We start from the raw sequence: 19,041 nt of genomic DNA, 5'->3' as shown, positions 1-19,041 counted from the left end.
AGCCACATCAAAATCATCAGAGCTAGATGATCCAGTGCCACCTTGTTTCATGCGATACTCATGGTCTGCCTGAATCCTAGCTAGTTCAGTTTGTGCCTGAGCCTGTGCCTGTGCCTCCTGAATACAAGCCTGAGACTCAGCCTCCTTAGCATTTGCCTGAAACTCAGCCTTCTTAGCTATCTGTCTATATACCTAGGCTGCTTCCCCCAAGGAAAGGGAGGTAGCCGAGACAGGACGACTCACTCTCCATTTACTCATCCATTCAAACACATTCATTCGCATCTTAGCTCCAAAGGGGAGAACGGACAGATCCTCACCGCATCACACCGCACAAGGGTCAACTGCACAATGCAATCAGTGACATCCACAGCAGGGCCCGACAGTAGAACTGGTTTACCCCTGCCACATCTTAACAGACCTATCCCCTTACCCACACCTGACCTGACTAGCTGATCAGACCGGGAGAATATCCCCTCAGGGCTGCGTCATCACTTATTCATTCACAATTTCTCTCCATTTATTTCTGTCACGCACAGCCACTCTTCCTTGCTCAACAGACATCCCTCTCGCATCCAGCGCTCTCTTCACACTGTCCATTCATCCTATTCGTGGTCTTCCTCTCAGCCTTACACCTCTCACATCAGATCTAGTTATCTTTTTCACCAATCGCTCATTATCCATTCTCTCCATATGCCCAAACCATTCCAACACCCTCTGCTCAACTCTACCAGCCATCTCCCGAACAACTCCAGTTCTCCTTCGCACTTCATCATTTCGCACTCGATCCATAGGCGTCACTCCACACATACTCCTCAGACATCTCATCTCCATTACATTCAAACTTTTCCTCTCTGCTACACCCATATTCCATGTTTCAGCCCCATATAATGCAGTCGGTACCACAACACCCTCATACAGCCTTCTCTTTACATCCATTCTAAGCGAACGACATTTAAACACTTTTTTCATTCCTCCCAGCACCTTTCCTACTTCATTTATTCTAAACTTCACTTCTGCATCTATTCTTCCATCCACAGCAACATGTGACCCTAGATATTTAAAACAATCTACCTCCTCAAGCAACTCACCATTCAAAACTATATTCATCCCCCTACCATCTATCAACCTCGTACACTTCATCACTTTACTCTTATTCTCATTTACTTGCAATTTCCTCCTTTCACACACCCTTCTAAACTCCTCTACCAACTGTCTCAATCTCTCCTCTGAATCAGTCACCAGTGCAGTATCATCTGCAAACAACAGCTGCTTCAGATTCCACTCTCCTCCATCAACATTTACCAGACTCAGACCACCTAAAACTCTTGCATTCACCTCCCTTACAACACCATCCATGTAAATGTTAAACAACCAAGGCGACATCACACATCCCTGTCGCAGCCCCACTCTCACGGGAAACCAATCACTCACAGCATTTCCCACTCTTACACACGCTCTACTATTTACATAAAAACTTTTCACCCCTTTTAGTAAGCTACCATCAAGTCCATACAATCTTAAAACAGTCCACAAAGCCTCCCTATCAATTCTATCATACGCTTTCTCTAAATCCATAAATGCCCAAAACACATCCTTGCCTTCCGCTAAATACTTTTCACACACTTGTCTCACAGGAAACACCTGATCAACGCATCCCCTCCCTCTCCTAAAGCCACACTGCTCATCACTAATCACTCCCTCTGTACCCTCTCTAACTCTCATAATTAACACTCTACCATACACTTTACCTACAACACTCAACAGACTTATACCCCTAAAGCTAGTACATTCATACTTATCACCCTTGCCTTTATACAACGGGACCACACAAGCACTTGCCCAGTCAATTGGCACCATACCTTTCTCAAAGCACACATTCAACAATCTTACTAACCAGTCAACAATAGTCACTCCACCACCCTTCAGGCATTCCACAGCACACCCATCCATACCTGCAGCTTTCCCTGTTTTCATCTCCTTTACTGCCTTCTCCACTTCCTCCTTCGTGATCAATGAATCATTCAACTCTCCCAACACATTTATTCCTTGCACCCTTCTATCTGCCACAATCTCAGCCACCCTTTCCTCCTCTACATTTAACAATCTTTCAAAATACTCTGCCCATCTCTTCCTTACTGCATCCATCTCAATTAACATCCTTCCATCCTCTGCTTTTACTCGTTCTTCCTTCCCAGACTCTCCCTTTCGCACCCTTTTCACCTCCTTCCAAAACATTTTCTTATTTTGTTGAAAATTCTCTGTCAGCTGCCTACCCCACCTCTCATCTGCTGCCACTTTAGCATCACGCACAGCCCTTCTCGCTCTATTCCTCTTTTCCTTATACCTTTCATATGACATCTCATCCTTCCTCTGCAGCCACACTTCATATGCACGTCTCTTCTCAGCCACAGCCATACTTACTTCCTCACACCACCATTCACTTCCTTTTCTTACACCACCACCCACACGTCTCACACCACACACCTCTTCTGCATGCCCCACCACAGCACTCTTAAACAACTGCCATTCCTCCTCCACGCTGCCATTTTCCCGATCTTTAACTGCGTTCCACTCATCTTTCAATTTCTCCTGATACTCTATCTTTTTCTCTCTTTTATCCAACTTACTCACTTTCAAAACCTCCCTGCCACACCTAACCCTCCTAGCTCTCACCCATCTCTTACCTACTTTTAACTTTCCCTCCACCAGGTAGTGGTCAGACATACCTCCACCCTCCCCTCTCAGAACTCTCACATCCAACAATCTTCCTATTACATTCCTAGACACAACCACATAGTCCATCAAGGCTCTATCAACAACCCTTCCACCCTCCTGTCTCACCCATGTATACTTATAAATATCTTTCTTCTCAAACAGCGTATTCCCAATCACCATCTCTCGCTCAACACACATTGCTATCATTCGTTCCCCATTTTCATTTCTTCCAGGCACACCATGCATATCAACTACGCCTTCAACTGCTACATTTCCCACTCTAGCATTCAGATCTCCCATCATTACCACATTCACATTCGCTCCAAAACTCTGCAGACACTCATCAACATCGTTCCAGAAAGACTCCCTCTCTTGTTCATCTCTTTCACTACCAGGCCCATATGCACTCACAAACACCCACAACTCACGTTCAAATTTCGCTTTCACCCACATCAGTCTCGATGACACCTCCTTCCATTCAATCACACACTGCTGTACTTCCGGACTCACTAACAAGGCCACACCTTCTCTTGCCCTTCCTCTATCAACACCTGACAATCTTCCATTCACACTTCCAAACATAGATTCCCCCTTCCCTTTCATCTTGGTTTCACTCAAAGCTAACACATCCAACTTTCTTCTCACAAACTTTCTCCCAATCTCCTCCCTTTTAGCCTCAATTGTACTACATCCACGCACATTCATAGACCCAATCTTCAGGGTACGGGGATAACTCCATCCCCCATCCCTTTTTCTGGCCTGTCTCTTTTTAGGAACTAAAAAACAGAGGAGGGGGTCCCTAGTCCACTCACCCCGCCGCTTTTAGTCGCCTTTTACGACACGCAGGGAATACGGTGGCAGTATTCTTCCTAACACAACCTGGCCGCAGAGTAGTAGTACCACCCCATAGTGCGGCCAGGTTGTGTCCCCCCCGCCACAGGGCCTTCTTAGCACGAGCCTGAAACTCAGCCTCCTTAGCACGGGCCTGAAACTCAGCCTCCTTAGCACGAGCCTCCTACAGGGCTAGCTGTAACTTAGCCATTTCAATCTGCGTTTGCTCATCTGGAGGAGTTACATTAAACAAGCTTTCATTAATCATGTCAACAATTTGATCTTTAGAATGATGAGAGCGAACAGCAATTCCCAGTTGTTGAGCAACAAGCTTAAGTTCATTCTTTGTTCTGTTTTCTACATCACACACTGTTTGCACATTTGACAAAAAACCTTTGGCTTCATCAAGCGTAGTAATAGTAGACATCATGAATAAATCACAGTCACAAAATATCAAGCAATATCCTTATGATAATATCCTGAATATCCTGATAAGAGGTCGCCAAATTTATGTTACAGAACAGAGGGAGATAATGAAAACTTCCAGTGAGAACTAAAATCGCTATTGTCCCGCAAAGTTCCAGGTTCAAAACAAAAGAGTTAGGTAAAATTACAAGTTAAAGTTTAATGCTCAAACTAACAACTAAACATTCAGGACTCATAAGGATAATGTAATGGCAAAAAACATGTTAAATATATGGTTAACTGCAATAGCCTCTATTAACACGAAATTAGCAAGAGTAAATTTATCTAAGTCAGCCCTGATAAAATGAGAAAACCGGATAATGCTCAGTTAATGCAAGATATATTATTACAGATACAAAATATTAATAATAATGGCTGACATCAAAAACTCCACACGAATCACAAAAACCTCACCAGGCCTACGCATTAACACCTTATGCTATACAGTAAAAGAAAAAAAATGTAATAACACTTATACTCAAATTACACAGCAGCCAGATGGTTGGAGACTTCCTGAGCACTCACAAAAATAATAACAACTGTACAGGGGAGGACAGAAATGTGAACAAAATGAGGAGTAGATTTAAGTGGCAATTAATGCAGAGACTGAGCTCATTATATAGGGGCTGGCAGAGCTTGATACAACTTGTAAGAAGGACGCACAAATGAAGCCAGAGGGGACAAAGAGTTGACACTCCTGCTCTGAACAACAGAAAGAACGACTTACTCTACTATAAGGGAGGAGAAGGGGGAAGTGAGGTAGAACACGGAAGCTTGGTCACTATGAAAGCCACGAGGCGAATCGTGATCAAATATGCAACATACTGTACGTTAGAATTATACAAAGGATGATGAAATCATAGGCTATGTAACAGTGTATATATATATTCCATGGGGTCGGAGATGTCATGAAAGTGGAGGGACGGTTCACGGCACCGAATTATATAGGGATACTGCAGGATTTTTTTTCCACCCTCCCTTGGAGAAAGAAACCAACTCTTTCTTCCCGGTCCTATTATATTCGTACAGGATCGTTGCCTAATACATACGGCAAGAGCACTCTGTGAGTGGTTTGCAGGTCAGGAGAACCTGCAACTCCTGGACTGGCCCAGCAAGGGTTGTGATTGCAACCCTACTGAAAATATTTGGGGGAATATGGTATATATGTGGGAGCAAGAGCAAGAGAGGACAACAGACGCATTGATGGCCCATGTTAAATACGTGTTGGAAATGTTTCACACGAAACCACACCTTGTGAGGAATATCGTGTCCTCCATGCCTTGCAGAATCACACGAAATCACACTTTATGAGGAATATCGTGTCCTCCATGCCTTGCAGACTTCATGAGGTCATTGAGGAGGGTGGGTGAATCTATTTCTGAGTACAGCATTGTGAATAAATGAATAAACATTGTGAACTCCATTATTATCTATTATTTTTTTCCGTGGTGGACTAATAGCTGTCACCCTAATTCCCCGTGTATAAGCTCAGGAAACAGCAATATGTTATAATCGTAAGTCTGTGTATTACAGCATTTATACAATCGCTACATTGTCCTTGATACTTGAACAGGGTGCTCTTATCATGCCGTGTGGCCTGTTATTTATGTTATCTAAGGGAGTAGTTTACTGTCTCTGTGAACAAGTGGTAACAGTATGCATCAAACATAACAACTGACAACTCTGCTTCAGTGACGGACCCCAAGTTAAACGATGACTCCTGCCCTTTGTAACAATGACTAATAGATGTTATCAGCCAAGAGGTTAAATATGAAAATATATTACATTTAAATGCATCAGTCTGGTGCACTTTAAGAGGAAAGGAGACTAGATCCGTGAAAAACTCTTTACATCTTTTTTTTTTCTCAAATTCAAATCAAGCATTTCAAGTTGACCACAGCAATTTAAACCTACAGAAAATGATAATAAATGGGAGGCACTGGGGCTCCCCTACAGGATTTGCCGAATCTATGTTATAACATCTCCCAAATGCGCCCAGACCTCTTTCTCCATCTTTGTACAGCACATAATTCTGTTTATTTGACTTGGCAGCAATACTTTAGACATATTAAGTATTATTTGCTTCTCAGATAGTGAATAATCTCTGCATATATGAGTTGAGAGATGAATCATAGATTCTTTATCGAGTTTATACTTACGCCCCTGCGATCTCTGTCCATTGGAACCGCAGTCTCTGAAGAAACTCTTATTTTTTTTTTCTTTTAATACCTTTGCTGGTGACCACTGGGAGTATTTGAATAAAAGTATGAATCAAGAAATATTCGTACTTATGTGTAAAACCGATAAATCTTCATCTTTTGATGCACATAGCCAACACCTCAGAACATTAGAACATCACAGAGTATTTTGTGACCTCATTATTAGGTACGGGACTCAAATAAATGAAAATTTTTTTTACAGAATATTTATATGAAAAAAAAAAAACACTCATATGTTAGCATTCTGCATTGCCCTCAAAATAAAATCGGAAATTAAAAATTCTGGCGGTATCTAGTATTGTGCCTTACTGCGAACGCCCCTATTTCAGGAGATTCTGACTGAAAATTTCAGGAGAAACGAGTTCAAGCTCGGGAGTTTCTTATTTGAATACATTGCTTACATTACTCACTTTATGGCACTTACAATAATGGGCGGGTCCACTGTACCCCTACAAAATTTATTTCATTAATATACAGTGACTCAACACATTATAATTTCTATTAAAAAAAAAAAAAAGCCAATATTGGCAGCTCAGAGGCCCCCTGATGGCTTCGGGGGCCCTATGCAACCACGTCATTCGCATATAAGAAATGGCATTAGGGACACAGCTCGGTTATTTAATGGCTGGTCCCTGCATCGAGCAACCATTCTTTTCACTTACCGTATCTTGGTGCAGATGTGCATATACAGTTATAAAAACTGATGAATAGGTATCATCCGAAAACCAGCTATTGGCAACCAGGCAAACATCACCAAACACCTGGTACACTCGGTTGTTATGATCTTATCCTGTTGTCTGTTACTCTTTAATGCAACAGCCTGTAGGTAATAGTACGATCATTAACCTAAACAATCATATCAACCCACATTGTGATATGTTGACAGTCTAATACCGAGTCTAGTATAATACATACAGTAACACACTGCACAAATCAATCTAAAACAATATCTCTTATATTAATTGGACACGTTGTAGTGTCATAATTTTAAGTGTTAGTGTAAGTTAGTATAAGCTAGTATTGTAAGTGTAATCTTACGCTTAAGTATTGTAAGTATAGTTCATGATTTAACCGTTAAGTTCTATATTTAAGTCTAGTCTTAGTTGATATTCATAATCTGAACATGATTCTGCTCTTGATAGTGCTAAGTCGAGTTTTGATGTGAATATGACTTGTGTTTATACATAATGAACCAGCCGTTTCAACAAAGACGTATAACCGCGGAAAATTTAGCAAAAATTAAAAATCGCGAATGTCTTCCTTTATATTCTGATCTAGAGATTTACCTGTCAAAGTTAATAGATTTCCCCTTTTGAACTATGCAGTTGTGATTGAGAGTTGACTGAAGAAAGAATATTGAAGACTATCATTTGTGATGCGCGAAATTCATGTTATTGAGTCGGGGCTACACTCACGTAGGCATATATAACCGACATGGTGAATAAAACTGGTCGAATTCCTAATTAATTTGGCTTCATTATGATTAAAGTTCCTGTACGCTTATTACAAAAATTTTAAACATCATAAGTCATTCATCTACGTACGCTGAGTGCAAACGTACATCTTTTATTCTTTGGAGATCTAGTAGAAACAAAATATTACAAAGTAATCAGTTAAAGTTTTAGCTATTTCCCGAACACTGTCTGGTTTAGTATAAAAGAAGGGGGAGCTGATCTAGAACAACACACACACCGCAAACTCAGCCAGGAGACAGGGCGTGTGTGCTGGGCATTCCCCAGGCCCTGTCTTCCCCCTTACCTTACTCAAGCCAACCACCACCAACTGGGCTACAGCAAGGCCCGGTCTCCTCTAATGAGGAGAGAATCAACAACAACAACAAGATTCAGAACAATGAGACCGTTCCTCCTTTTCATCGTTGCAGACGGGAGTTACGGAGGGCCGTGGCTCTCATTCCAAGGATTCGAGCGTTCTAGTCGCGGCCTAACCTCTAACACACTAATTCACTCCTCTCCCCCTTTAGTTCATGGCATCAAAGTGATATCGGCTGGTCCATTATTTTGTCCATCTGATTACGGTCCATGCGATTACTGGTCCTATTGATTATTGTGTCTAATTTATATAAGATTCTTCAGTTATTGTGCATTCAGTCTTGGAGAATATCCTTTGGTGATATCCTTTAGGTTCCTTCCCGACGAGTCCGTCAGAGATCACGGGATTATAACCATGCGTATCAGTATTCTTGGAATATTAATCTAGTGTGTAAAGATACATATTTCTGTAGTTATACTGTAAATCCTACTGAATATTAATTTAGTTTTGTAAAGATTCTCATTTCTGGTGATATAGGTTCTCATTATATTTTGTTTGGTATCATTCTCAGTTCGAAGAGTAATCTGTATCTCAGTTCTGAAAACTTAGTAAACCTTAGGTTAAGTCATTTTGAGTTTTAATTTTGCTATCCTCTAGGGAGTAGTATAGACGAGACTGAGTGGCCCGCAGTGTGCTTAATATCAAACGGCTCACGCACTCTTCAAAAGAACACGTTATCTCATTTCCTATAAATCCTCAAATAAAATCACGCTACCCTGTTTTTTTTTTTTTTCTCCCTCTCTAAAATCCTCATATAAGATCACGCTACCCCATTTTCCATAATTTCTAAAATTTCTGATCAGTACACTAGTGTCATTTATTGGTGACTAATTGTCAACATTACACTGGTGGCCAAATTTTTCCGGCGTTTCACTGGAGGTATCTAAATTCTGGTCATTACACTGGTGACAAGTTCGCAGCATCATATTGGTGGTGTATCAAAAATCTCCGTTAATACAACGTTATATCAAAGTTGTATGATAGATGAAGCTTTTCATACTCTTTGGATGCGCCCGTAATACACTGTGGATGTGTTTGCTGAGAGAGAGAGAGAGAGAGAGAGAGAGAGAGAGAGAGAGAGAGAGAGATGCGTCTTGTAGGTGCGCAAGAGCCAGGAGAAAGTATGGGGAGTGTTGGTCAGAGTGAATGAAGGGGGTTTCTATAACATGAGCACTATACCGATTTTACGTTACCAAGACCTATAAGCCATGCCCACTTTCTGTACCTGAAAACAGCTGGTTGGTGCATATAATGTTCTTGCAGCTGCCCATTTATTTGTATTAAATGAGTTGACAGTTCATAAAGACCAGATTTTCTCTACAGTAATGTTAATTATTAGGAGTTTAACAGTACAAATTATTTCAAGGCATTAGCACATTAGAGAGGACATATAGGTGCCACAAACGGTCGAAGTCAAAGAAGCATGCTTGCTTACGAATGAAGCCTATTCACAATTTCTTTTATTATAGCAAACGTAATGTAGGAACAAGGAACACCAAAGGTAAGGTACAATATTCAGTAAACTACAGTTTGTACGGCTATATGTATCCCAAATCATTATATAACTCACAAAACTCTTTAATTATACACGGAGTCCAAGGAACAGCCACAGTGATGACGGTTTTCAAATTAGATTTTTCTGCTGCTCATATTATAATATCTTTGTTATCATTGTTTCGCGAAATTAATCAGGCACCTTACCCTCCCTCACCACCCTGCTGCTCTCCCAAGTCCCCCCCTCCCGTCTCTCTCTCTCTCTCTCCCACGATGAGCAGGGGTGTATCTCTGCAACCCGGTACTGACATACATGCTCAATGTCGGGACCTAAGTCTACTAATACCAAGTCGGATCACTTCCATCTAAAACGGGTCCAAGCTGGCGCAGGGGGCGGAGCATCGGAGTGACGTCAGCTTGCACGAAACCCAAGTTCAGTAGACGCCTGACCGTGGTGGTGATTGGATGTATGCTGCACTCTCCAGATCATGACACATTTTCAGTCCGAAGTGAGGGAAGGGACTGAAATGTGTGAAGGAAGGCGTAGGGGTGCGAGGGAACCTACTGCAATGTTATACGGTTAAACTAGTCCACACTTTTTCCCCTTCTTCGTTTTCCCTTATTATACATGTTTAATTTGAGTCTGCCCTTTCATACATTTCTGTTAATCCGCCTGAGGTCACACACAAGCCACGCCTCCCTGCGCAATGAGGGAAAGTGAACCGACTTGGTATTAGTAGACTTAGGTCGGTACTTCCACACTCTTTCATTTAGGTAACCATTATATGGCCATCATAACAATAAGCTACCATGCATTTTAAAGTACAGTATAGATATTCAAAAACAGGCCTCTGTCTCGTGTGTGAGGTCTCTGTGGAAGGAAAGATTACGTTTCTGTCGTCTGATTTAATTATAAACGTTGGCAGTTATTGATCTGCATAATGATAGGCTGTTATAATAAACATGTAATTTTTGCCTTCACATATATTTAAATATGAATTACAAACAGGGACAAGCAAAGCATATACCCTTATTATTGGTGATTTTCACAGGGCGGACTTGTTTTGACATTTGACGGCCTTGAGATGTGGAGTAGACTGTAGCACCAGTCGAACAGGTCAGTACTCCCGAGGATGATGGCAAGCTGGTGATAGGGAGAGCTGGAGCTCCCGTTTCACCAGCCCTTAGGACTTGATCCTGACCATCTCCCTTTGCTGAATATTTTCAGTGCATTCATTTACACAGAGAGTAGGCCAGCATGCTCTCATAATACCTCTACCTTCAACTGTCTACACCACACTCTATGTGCATAACATATCACACCTTCTATTCACATGTTTAGTAATGGCCGCTGCAATCTTACTATCAAATGAGGTGGTACCTCGGATAGCCACCACTGGCAGGGTGGTGGCAAAGGGTCCTCCCAGTCGCCATCAAGCGACTGTGCCGGCAGCGACTGTTGCTATTTCCAGGAATGCTGTCGGCGAAGAAGTGACTGTGCGGCCTTATTCTTTACCAACATCCGCGGCCTTACACAAACTTAAACTCAGTTCATTTTTTCCTTCAGTTCATATCCCCTTTGGCCCTTTTCCTCACAGAACCACAAATCTCACCCTCTTCCGATATATCTCGATTTTGTTTTCCTGGTTACCATCTCCTTACAAACTTCCGTAACAAGGGCGGCACCTGTTGTTATATCAAATCCCAATATGCAGTTGACACTATTTTAAACTTCACTTCATCCAGTTTTGATTACTCATTATATAAACTAAATTGTCAAAACATTACCAAACATATTTGTGTAGTTTATCATTCCCCCAATGCTTCTTTGGAACCCAGTGTATTTGATTCCATATCCACTCAGTTGAGTAACCTTACCCTTGCCCTTGGCACCGAAATTATCATTTTGGGTGATTTTAACATACATAATGTTGAATGGTTATTGCATTCTGCCTGGACTGACGATGCCGGTCTAGAGTGCGAGCTGTTTGCGGAATCGTTTAATCTCACCCAGTTGGTAAAGCAACCAACCAGAGTACCTGATAATCCTGACCATAATGCCCATCTCTTGGATTTATTCTTGAGAAATAATCTAGATCAATACAGGATAGAGGTACCGTCACCACTTGGATCCTCTGACCACAATCTCATCAAAGCCTCATTAGTTAACCCTCCCACACCTCTCCGTTCTGAACCCGTCAGGGTGACCCAATGGCACTTTGATAGGGCTGACTGGGATGGATTTAGAAATTGTCTTGCTGACATTCCATGGCAGTCTTTCTTCTCTAGTGATCTCAATTCTACCCAGTCCCACATTTGTGACTTAATACTAGCTGGTATGGATTCATTCATACCAAGTCAACAGTTCACTAAAAGATCGAACTCTCCAAAATGGTTTGATGGCTACTGTGCCTGAGCAACAGCCCAAAAGTCATTAGCATATAACTCTTACTTAAAATCAAAAACATCTGAATCACTCTCCCAATTTAAAATTGCTAGAAATCATGCAAAACCTGTATTAAATCTATCTAAATCAAACTTTCTTCAAAAGCAATCATCAAAACTACTTAACAACCCTAATGACAATAGAATATTCTGGTCAACTCTTAATTCTTTCAATAATAACTTTAACAAGTCATCTTCCATTCCCCCACTAAAATATTCAGATTGCAACATTACAAATGACCTGCGTGGGAAAGCAGATATCTTTGCTAGTACCTTTGCCAGAAACTCTACCATAGATGATACCAGCCAGAATGGCCCAGTACTGGAACTTGATTCTCCCGAAATTGCCCTACTTAAAATACAGACAAGATACGTAAAATCCATCCTAGACAATTTACCTACCAACAAATCTCCAGGCCCAGATGGAATTCCGCCAATTGTTTTGAAAAAGTGTTCCCCTGAACTTGCCTCTGTCCTAGCTAAATTATTCAGACTATGCATACGGACTTTATTCCCAAATTCATGGAAAGAAGCCATTATCCACCTAATTCCAAAGAAAGGAAGTTCGTCTGACCCCTCCGATTACAGACCAATAGCTGTCACATCTCTTGGTAAGGTATTTGAAACATTAATTAAAAAGCACATTGTTAAACATCTTGAATCCAACAACTTAATTAGTGATAGACAATATGGTTTTCGCCACGAAAGATCCACCATTGACATACTTAATCTCTTAACTCATACCATCCATCAATCAACTGATCTCTTTGGAGAAACTCATGCAGTAGCTCTTGATATCTCTAAAGCTTTTGACAGAGTATGGCACCGTTCCCTGCTGTCCAAACTCCCTTGCTAAGGACTAACGTCGATTGTTCCTTTGATTTCTTCATATCTTAGTGACAGGAAAATAAGAGTAAAAGTATTCCAATTTCCACTCAATCAACGCTTGCGTGCCGCAGGGATCAGTTCTGGCGCCAACCCTATTTATGGTTCATATTAATGATCTCTTATCTGTCACCCACAATCCCATTCACTCATATCCAGAGGACTCAACACTACATAGTTCATTCACACTCAGACACCCATTTACAAAGTCTAATATCTCTACCTCTTAACTCAGTACAGCCATCTCCATAAATCAAGATCTATCTGCGATCAGTGAATGGGGACAAAACAACCTTGTGTCTTTTAATGCTAGTAAAACTAAATATATACAGTTTACTAATAGACAGATATTGCCAGATTTGTACATTACCTTCAGTGCTACTAATATTCCCATCTCCAAAAGTAGTAAAATTTTTGGCGTCTCACTTAACAGTGCCCTCAGCTGGACCTCTCATGTCAGATCACTTGCTAAAACTACCTCAAAGAAACCTGGATTATTGTACAGAGTCTGTAACTTCTTCGCCGATGAGCAGTTAGCTATAATTTATAAGAGTCATGTGCGCTCTCAGCTTAAATATTGCTCACCCTTGTGGAATGGTTGTGGAGGGGTTGCACTGAGACAACTAGACAAAATTCAGAACAAAGCTGTTAGAATCATTAACAACCCTGTCATTACATATAAACTATCTCCCCTGCATGTAAGAAGGAATGTTGCCTCCCTTGCATTATTTTACAGATATTTTTTTGGCAAATGCTCAGACGAAGTTGCGTCCATGGTGCCACCTCTCCATGCCTTCCCTCGTGCTACACGGGCATCTGGTAGCGCTCATGACTGGAATGTCACTCAGCCATATTGCAGAACTTCTGCCTATCAGAATTCTTTCATTCCCAGAACTGCATCTCTCTGGAATTCGCATCCTCAGAGTTGTTTCCCTCCAAATTTCAACCCACAGCTGTTCAAGTCTAACTGTTACAGATATTTTATGAACAGAGGACGTCAGTAATCTGGTGTATGGATTGTTTTTTTTTTTTTTTACTCATTTGTTTTTCCTTCCTCCATTCCGTTATTTATATAAAGAAAAAAAATCAGCTGGCTGGTGGTACGTTTAATTTCCCCACTTGAGGATTTTACCTCCCCATAGATGGCTTATAATATATTGACTTTTATCAGTTATATATATGATCTGGGATATAACTAGACTATACACACTGTACTTCACTGACTATTGTCCTCTATGTTTGGTGTCATTTTTATGTAGTACATTTGTGTGATAATAGTGAATAGGCTTCATTCGAAAACGAATTGTATCCTTGACTTCTACTATTTATGATACATAGTTAACTTTTCTAGCATCCTCTGTGAAACGCTACTTCCTTCATATCATTTTTATCGTTCTGATTATTAAGTACAGGCCTCATTACGAACTGAGAGCACATTTACTATGATTACATGGGTAGCCACTCGAACATTTTATATGAACCAATCACCAGCTTCCACAGAAAGTGGGCGTGGCTTTCAGGCCTTAATAGCGTAAAATCGGTATAGTTTCACACTCACTTCAGTAATCATATTACCGCCCTACATTTATAATGCACGAAAGAGTCCAGAAATAAATATTTACATAAACGATCATCCGAGTCGACCTTTATCAGGAAAGGTGCATTCGTTCCAACCGTTCTAACTTCCTCTGCCACCATGTCTGAGATTTATACATGACTAATTATGTTAAAATATTACTATATGTAACAAACTGAATATCTCTTTGTTTTGTTGTGTGCACATTAGCTTTAACTTGATGGCATAACATTATACCTTCTGATCTGGGTTCTTCATTACACTCATGTTTCACCCACCCTGAACCACATCTGACACACCTATCCAGTGAATAATGCACATCTAAATATATACCGTACATTACAAGTGGTGCAACTCTATTTCGTATGGATGCAAATTGCAGATATATCTTATATACAAACTACTTTAGCTTATGTGGATGGGAAATCTCGAACGCCGTGTTCTTATCGTTATAATGGGGTTTGCCAGTCCATTCATACTCTACAGCTATGATGTAAACAAAGATTGTGATGCCACATCCACCAAAACACGCCAGCCACTGTAACAGTTTTCAGTACATGTTGCTGCATACTTGGTCTCCTGGCCCATGCAGTGAAGCCAGTCTTCTGACTCTGGGTTCGGCTGCATGATCACTGGTGGCACTGCCCCTGGGTCACCCATAAAACTCCACTTCGCCATGTTGGGGTGAGAACCAGGAGGGAGATGGAAACAGCAAAGCCAGCATGAGATTTATTCTAATAGGTACACACAACAAAAAAACTATCGTTACACCTTCTGCGCGATATAAAATGACACACGAATGAAGGTTTTTGATAACAGCCTCCTCCATTGGTATCCCTGCGTGTGTTTATTGCATATTTATTATAAGCTATATCCATTGCTTCGCCCATGCATATTTCTACCTCGTCCTATTTGGCAACTCACCCACTGTCAGGCTTACCAACCCTAGCAAGACAGCCGGGTTGTTCAGTATGAAACACATCGGACCCCCCTGTAATGATAGTTTTTTTGCTGTGTGTACGTGCAAGGGTGCGTCCTCTCCCTGTGGCGGCCTGAGTCAGGCTACCTGCCAATTCTCAGCTGCAGGCGGTGGCGGGGAAGCTTCCTGTGCAAATTAAAAAGAACACGTATGCATACTCTGAATATTTAAGCTTGAACAAGAGCAAGTTCTGGGGAACACTTATTCAAAACAATTGGAAGAATTCCATCTGGACGTGGAGCTTTGTTGTTTGGTAAATTATCTAGGATGGATTTTAAGCATCTGGTATGTATCTTAAGTGCAGCAATTTTGGGAGAGTCAAGTTTTAATTCAGAGATGTTCTGGTTGACTGCCTCTATGGTAAAATTTCTGGCAAATGTACTGGCAAGGATGTTTGCATTACCATTCGGTCATTTATAATGTTACCACCTGAAGATTTTAGTGGGGGAATGGGTGATGACTTGTTAAAGTTATTGAAATAACTGAGGGTTGATCAGAATTTTCTTTTGTCATTAGAATTATTTAATAGTTTGGATGCTTGGCTGTGAAGTTTGATTTAGCGGGATTTCTTACCATTCTGCTTCTGAATGGTTTCTAGCAATTTTGAACTGAGTGATTCACATGTTTTTGTTATTTTAATTAAGTAAAAGTTATATGCCAAGGATTTGGGGATGAATGCTCTATCACAATTGCTATCAAATCATTTTGGGGGAGTCCGATCTTTCTTTAGTGAATTCTCGACTGGGTAAGAAAAATTCAATACCAGCATGTATTAACACTTGGGCCACCTCGGCACACGTGCCTCGCAACACCCCAAGGTTAGCCGGGGTTGCCAGGCAGTGCATAGTTACCTGCAAATGTATATACTCTTATTACTTCTGACCTTATTTTTTATGCCGCATTATTCATTTTTGTATCAAATTGCTTGCAACTGATTGTATTATAAGGATATATGCATATAAGGCTGAATAAAATACCAGCATTACCAGTACTATAACAGAATAATCATGTGAAAAAAGTAGACACTTTGTGTAAATAAACTTTTTACTGTTCATATTATTTTTGTGTTATTTTATTAATCTTAGTCTCTCTACATTTGCAGGTGTTTGTTCTACAATAATATATGTATAAAATAATGAGCAAACAACCAACATCCCTACTAGTAACACCATATAAACAACGTGAAAAAACATAGGCAGTTTGCTTAAATGTTTATACTCTTTATATTCAACATCATTCTTTGTGCTATTTTATTCATTTTTGTCTCTCTTTGTTTGCAAGTGTTTGTTTTATAATACCGTATGTATAATATAATAAGCAAACAACCAACATCACTTTTACAAACACAGTAAGGGAGGCAGGCGTGCTCCATCAGCACACCATCCTGTAAATTTTTGTACTCATATATTATTTTATTTTTGATGATATTCTACAGGATGCTTCATTCATTCTAGTCTAATTGTTCACGTGAGTTTGTTTTACATATGCATTCAAGAATGAACAGAACACAAACTCATTGTTGCTAACACAGTATATGCAGCAAAATGATATACTGTATATGCATACATTACAAAAATTAAGACTCTATATACATTAAATATATTTATACTTACTGGCCAATGATGTCTGTAGGGCAAAGGAAGACTAGGAACACATTGGCGTGCATTTTAAACGTAGTCCCATGAACATCGAACAATAAATGGATGTTTGGTGAATATTTTACTTCAGTGATGTAAATATCATCACCTTATGGGAGTTTTCTGGATGACGCAAAGAACGTCATCAGCCGGCCAAAGTGTTAAGTCATTAATGAGACTGGGTAGAACTGATGTCCCTGGAGAAGAAAGACTGCCATGGAATATCAGTAAGATAATTTCCAAATCCATCTTAGTCTGCCTTAACGAAGTGCTGTCTGGTCACTCTGGCAGGCTTACAACAGGGAGGTTTGAGGTGACTGACTAAAGAGGCTTTGATGAGATTGTGGTCAGAGGATCCAAGTGGTGACAGTACCTCTCTCCTGTATTGATCTGGGTTATTTGTCAGGAATAGGTCCAAGAGATAAGCATAGTGATCAGGCTTATGTAGTATTCTGGTAGGCTGTTCTACCAATTGCGTGAGATTAAATTATTCTGCAAACAGCTCACATTGTAGACCAGTATCATCAGTCCTGGCAGAATGTAACAGCCATTCTACATTATGGATGTTAAAATTACACAAAATGGCAATTTCAGTGGTAAGGGTGAGGTTATGGTTGGTCAACTGTGTGGATATGGAGTCAAATGCACTGCATTCTGAAGAAGCACTGAGGGAGCGATAAACTACAGATATATTTGGTCATATTAAGAATTTTGATAATTTTGTTTATATAATGAATAATCAATGTCTGCTTTTTAGTTAGGCCAATATAGATACCTGACACTGGGCAACACGAATTCATTGAATTTTGCCAATGTTTGCAATGAAATGCTGCAGTTCTACATCCTTTTCATACCACTTCTTTTTTGCTGTCATCAAATTAAACCATTAATCTTTGTTACAGCTACAGAAATACCGATGTATCAGTATCGGTATCTGTGGTATCGGCCCATTTTTAGACCATTGGAATCGGAATCGGCATCGACTGATTTTCTGTCGATACTACCGATACTTAAAAGTAATTTAGTGCAAAGTATATCACTCACTGGATGTTATTTTATTAAACTGAATTTGGATGTCTTATAGGGATGAAAAATAAATTACTGGTAATATCCAATTATTTAGTATCATATTTTGAGTACATGGTGGGCAGTAATACAGTACAGTTTTTGGTAATGAGCCACATCTGCCACCATGGACATGTGCAAGACACGTTGGTAGCCTCGCATCAACAGCTCAAGGCCCTGCCACAGCCCTTAGATGGTAGGTACCACCCTCTCTCATTGGTATCGGTATTGGTATCGATCAAATTTCTGGTATCGGTACATCTCTAGTTACAGCTCAAAATTCATAACTGAGCAATGGCAAGTGTAGATGGATATAGTTTTATGTAATTTTGACTTTGTAATTATGACATGCAGGTGCGCGAGGGTCTGCTACAGGACACAGTGCGGCAGGTGACAAGTCGTGGTGAGCGTCGTGCCAGACTACTGCAGGCAGTGACGGAGAAGGCCGAGGAGCAGGCAAGGGTGTGGCGGGACTACCACAGGATGGCCAGGGACAATCACCAACTTAGGAGGGATCTACAGGTTAGCACCAGAATTCACAAAGAACTTGCTGTCAGTTTCTTGCATTTACTAAGATTTGTATTTACATGCAAGAAAGACAGGAGGAGTAATGTTAACCCATTCAATCCTCTGACGTGATTACAGATATACTTTTGCAATCTCCAGATGATTTTATTCAGCTTTGGAGAAACCTACTGTGTGAAGGAATAAAAGGCTATACCTAACCTCTCTGGTTCCAAAAGTCTCTACAAAGCCGACAAAATTTGTCTGTAGTCAACAAGAATTTTTTTAAAAGTCATCAAATGGAAGAGGATCTTTCCATTTCACGAACTTTTCATTCAAAAACCGAATCGTAATCAGGAAAAAAAAGTTTTATTGTGTAACCTCTTCAGTGAGAGA

General features: G+C 40.5%; 1 protein-coding gene across 1 annotated transcript in view; it reads left to right on the top strand.

Moving 5' to 3' along the window:
- LOC145411018 (cilia- and flagella-associated protein 157-like) overlaps positions 1-19,041 on the top strand; it is a 354,153-nt gene that overhangs the window by 245,225 nt on the left and 89,887 nt on the right. The window contains exon 6 of the mRNA XM_080281082.1: positions 18,496-18,663. Within this exon, the coding sequence (XP_080137208.1) occupies positions 18,496-18,663 (168 nt within the window). The remainder of the gene's footprint in view (positions 1-18,495; positions 18,664-19,041) is intronic.

The sequence above is a fragment of the Coenobita brevimanus genome, chromosome 87 (assembly GCF_032717465.1).
Source record: "Coenobita brevimanus isolate Jiangsu-jjx chromosome 87, ASM3271746v2, whole genome shotgun sequence".
In the NCBI taxonomy this organism is placed as follows: domain Eukaryota; kingdom Metazoa; phylum Arthropoda; class Malacostraca; order Decapoda; family Coenobitidae; genus Coenobita; species Coenobita brevimanus.
This window is presented reverse-complemented; position numbering and strand designations above follow the sequence as displayed.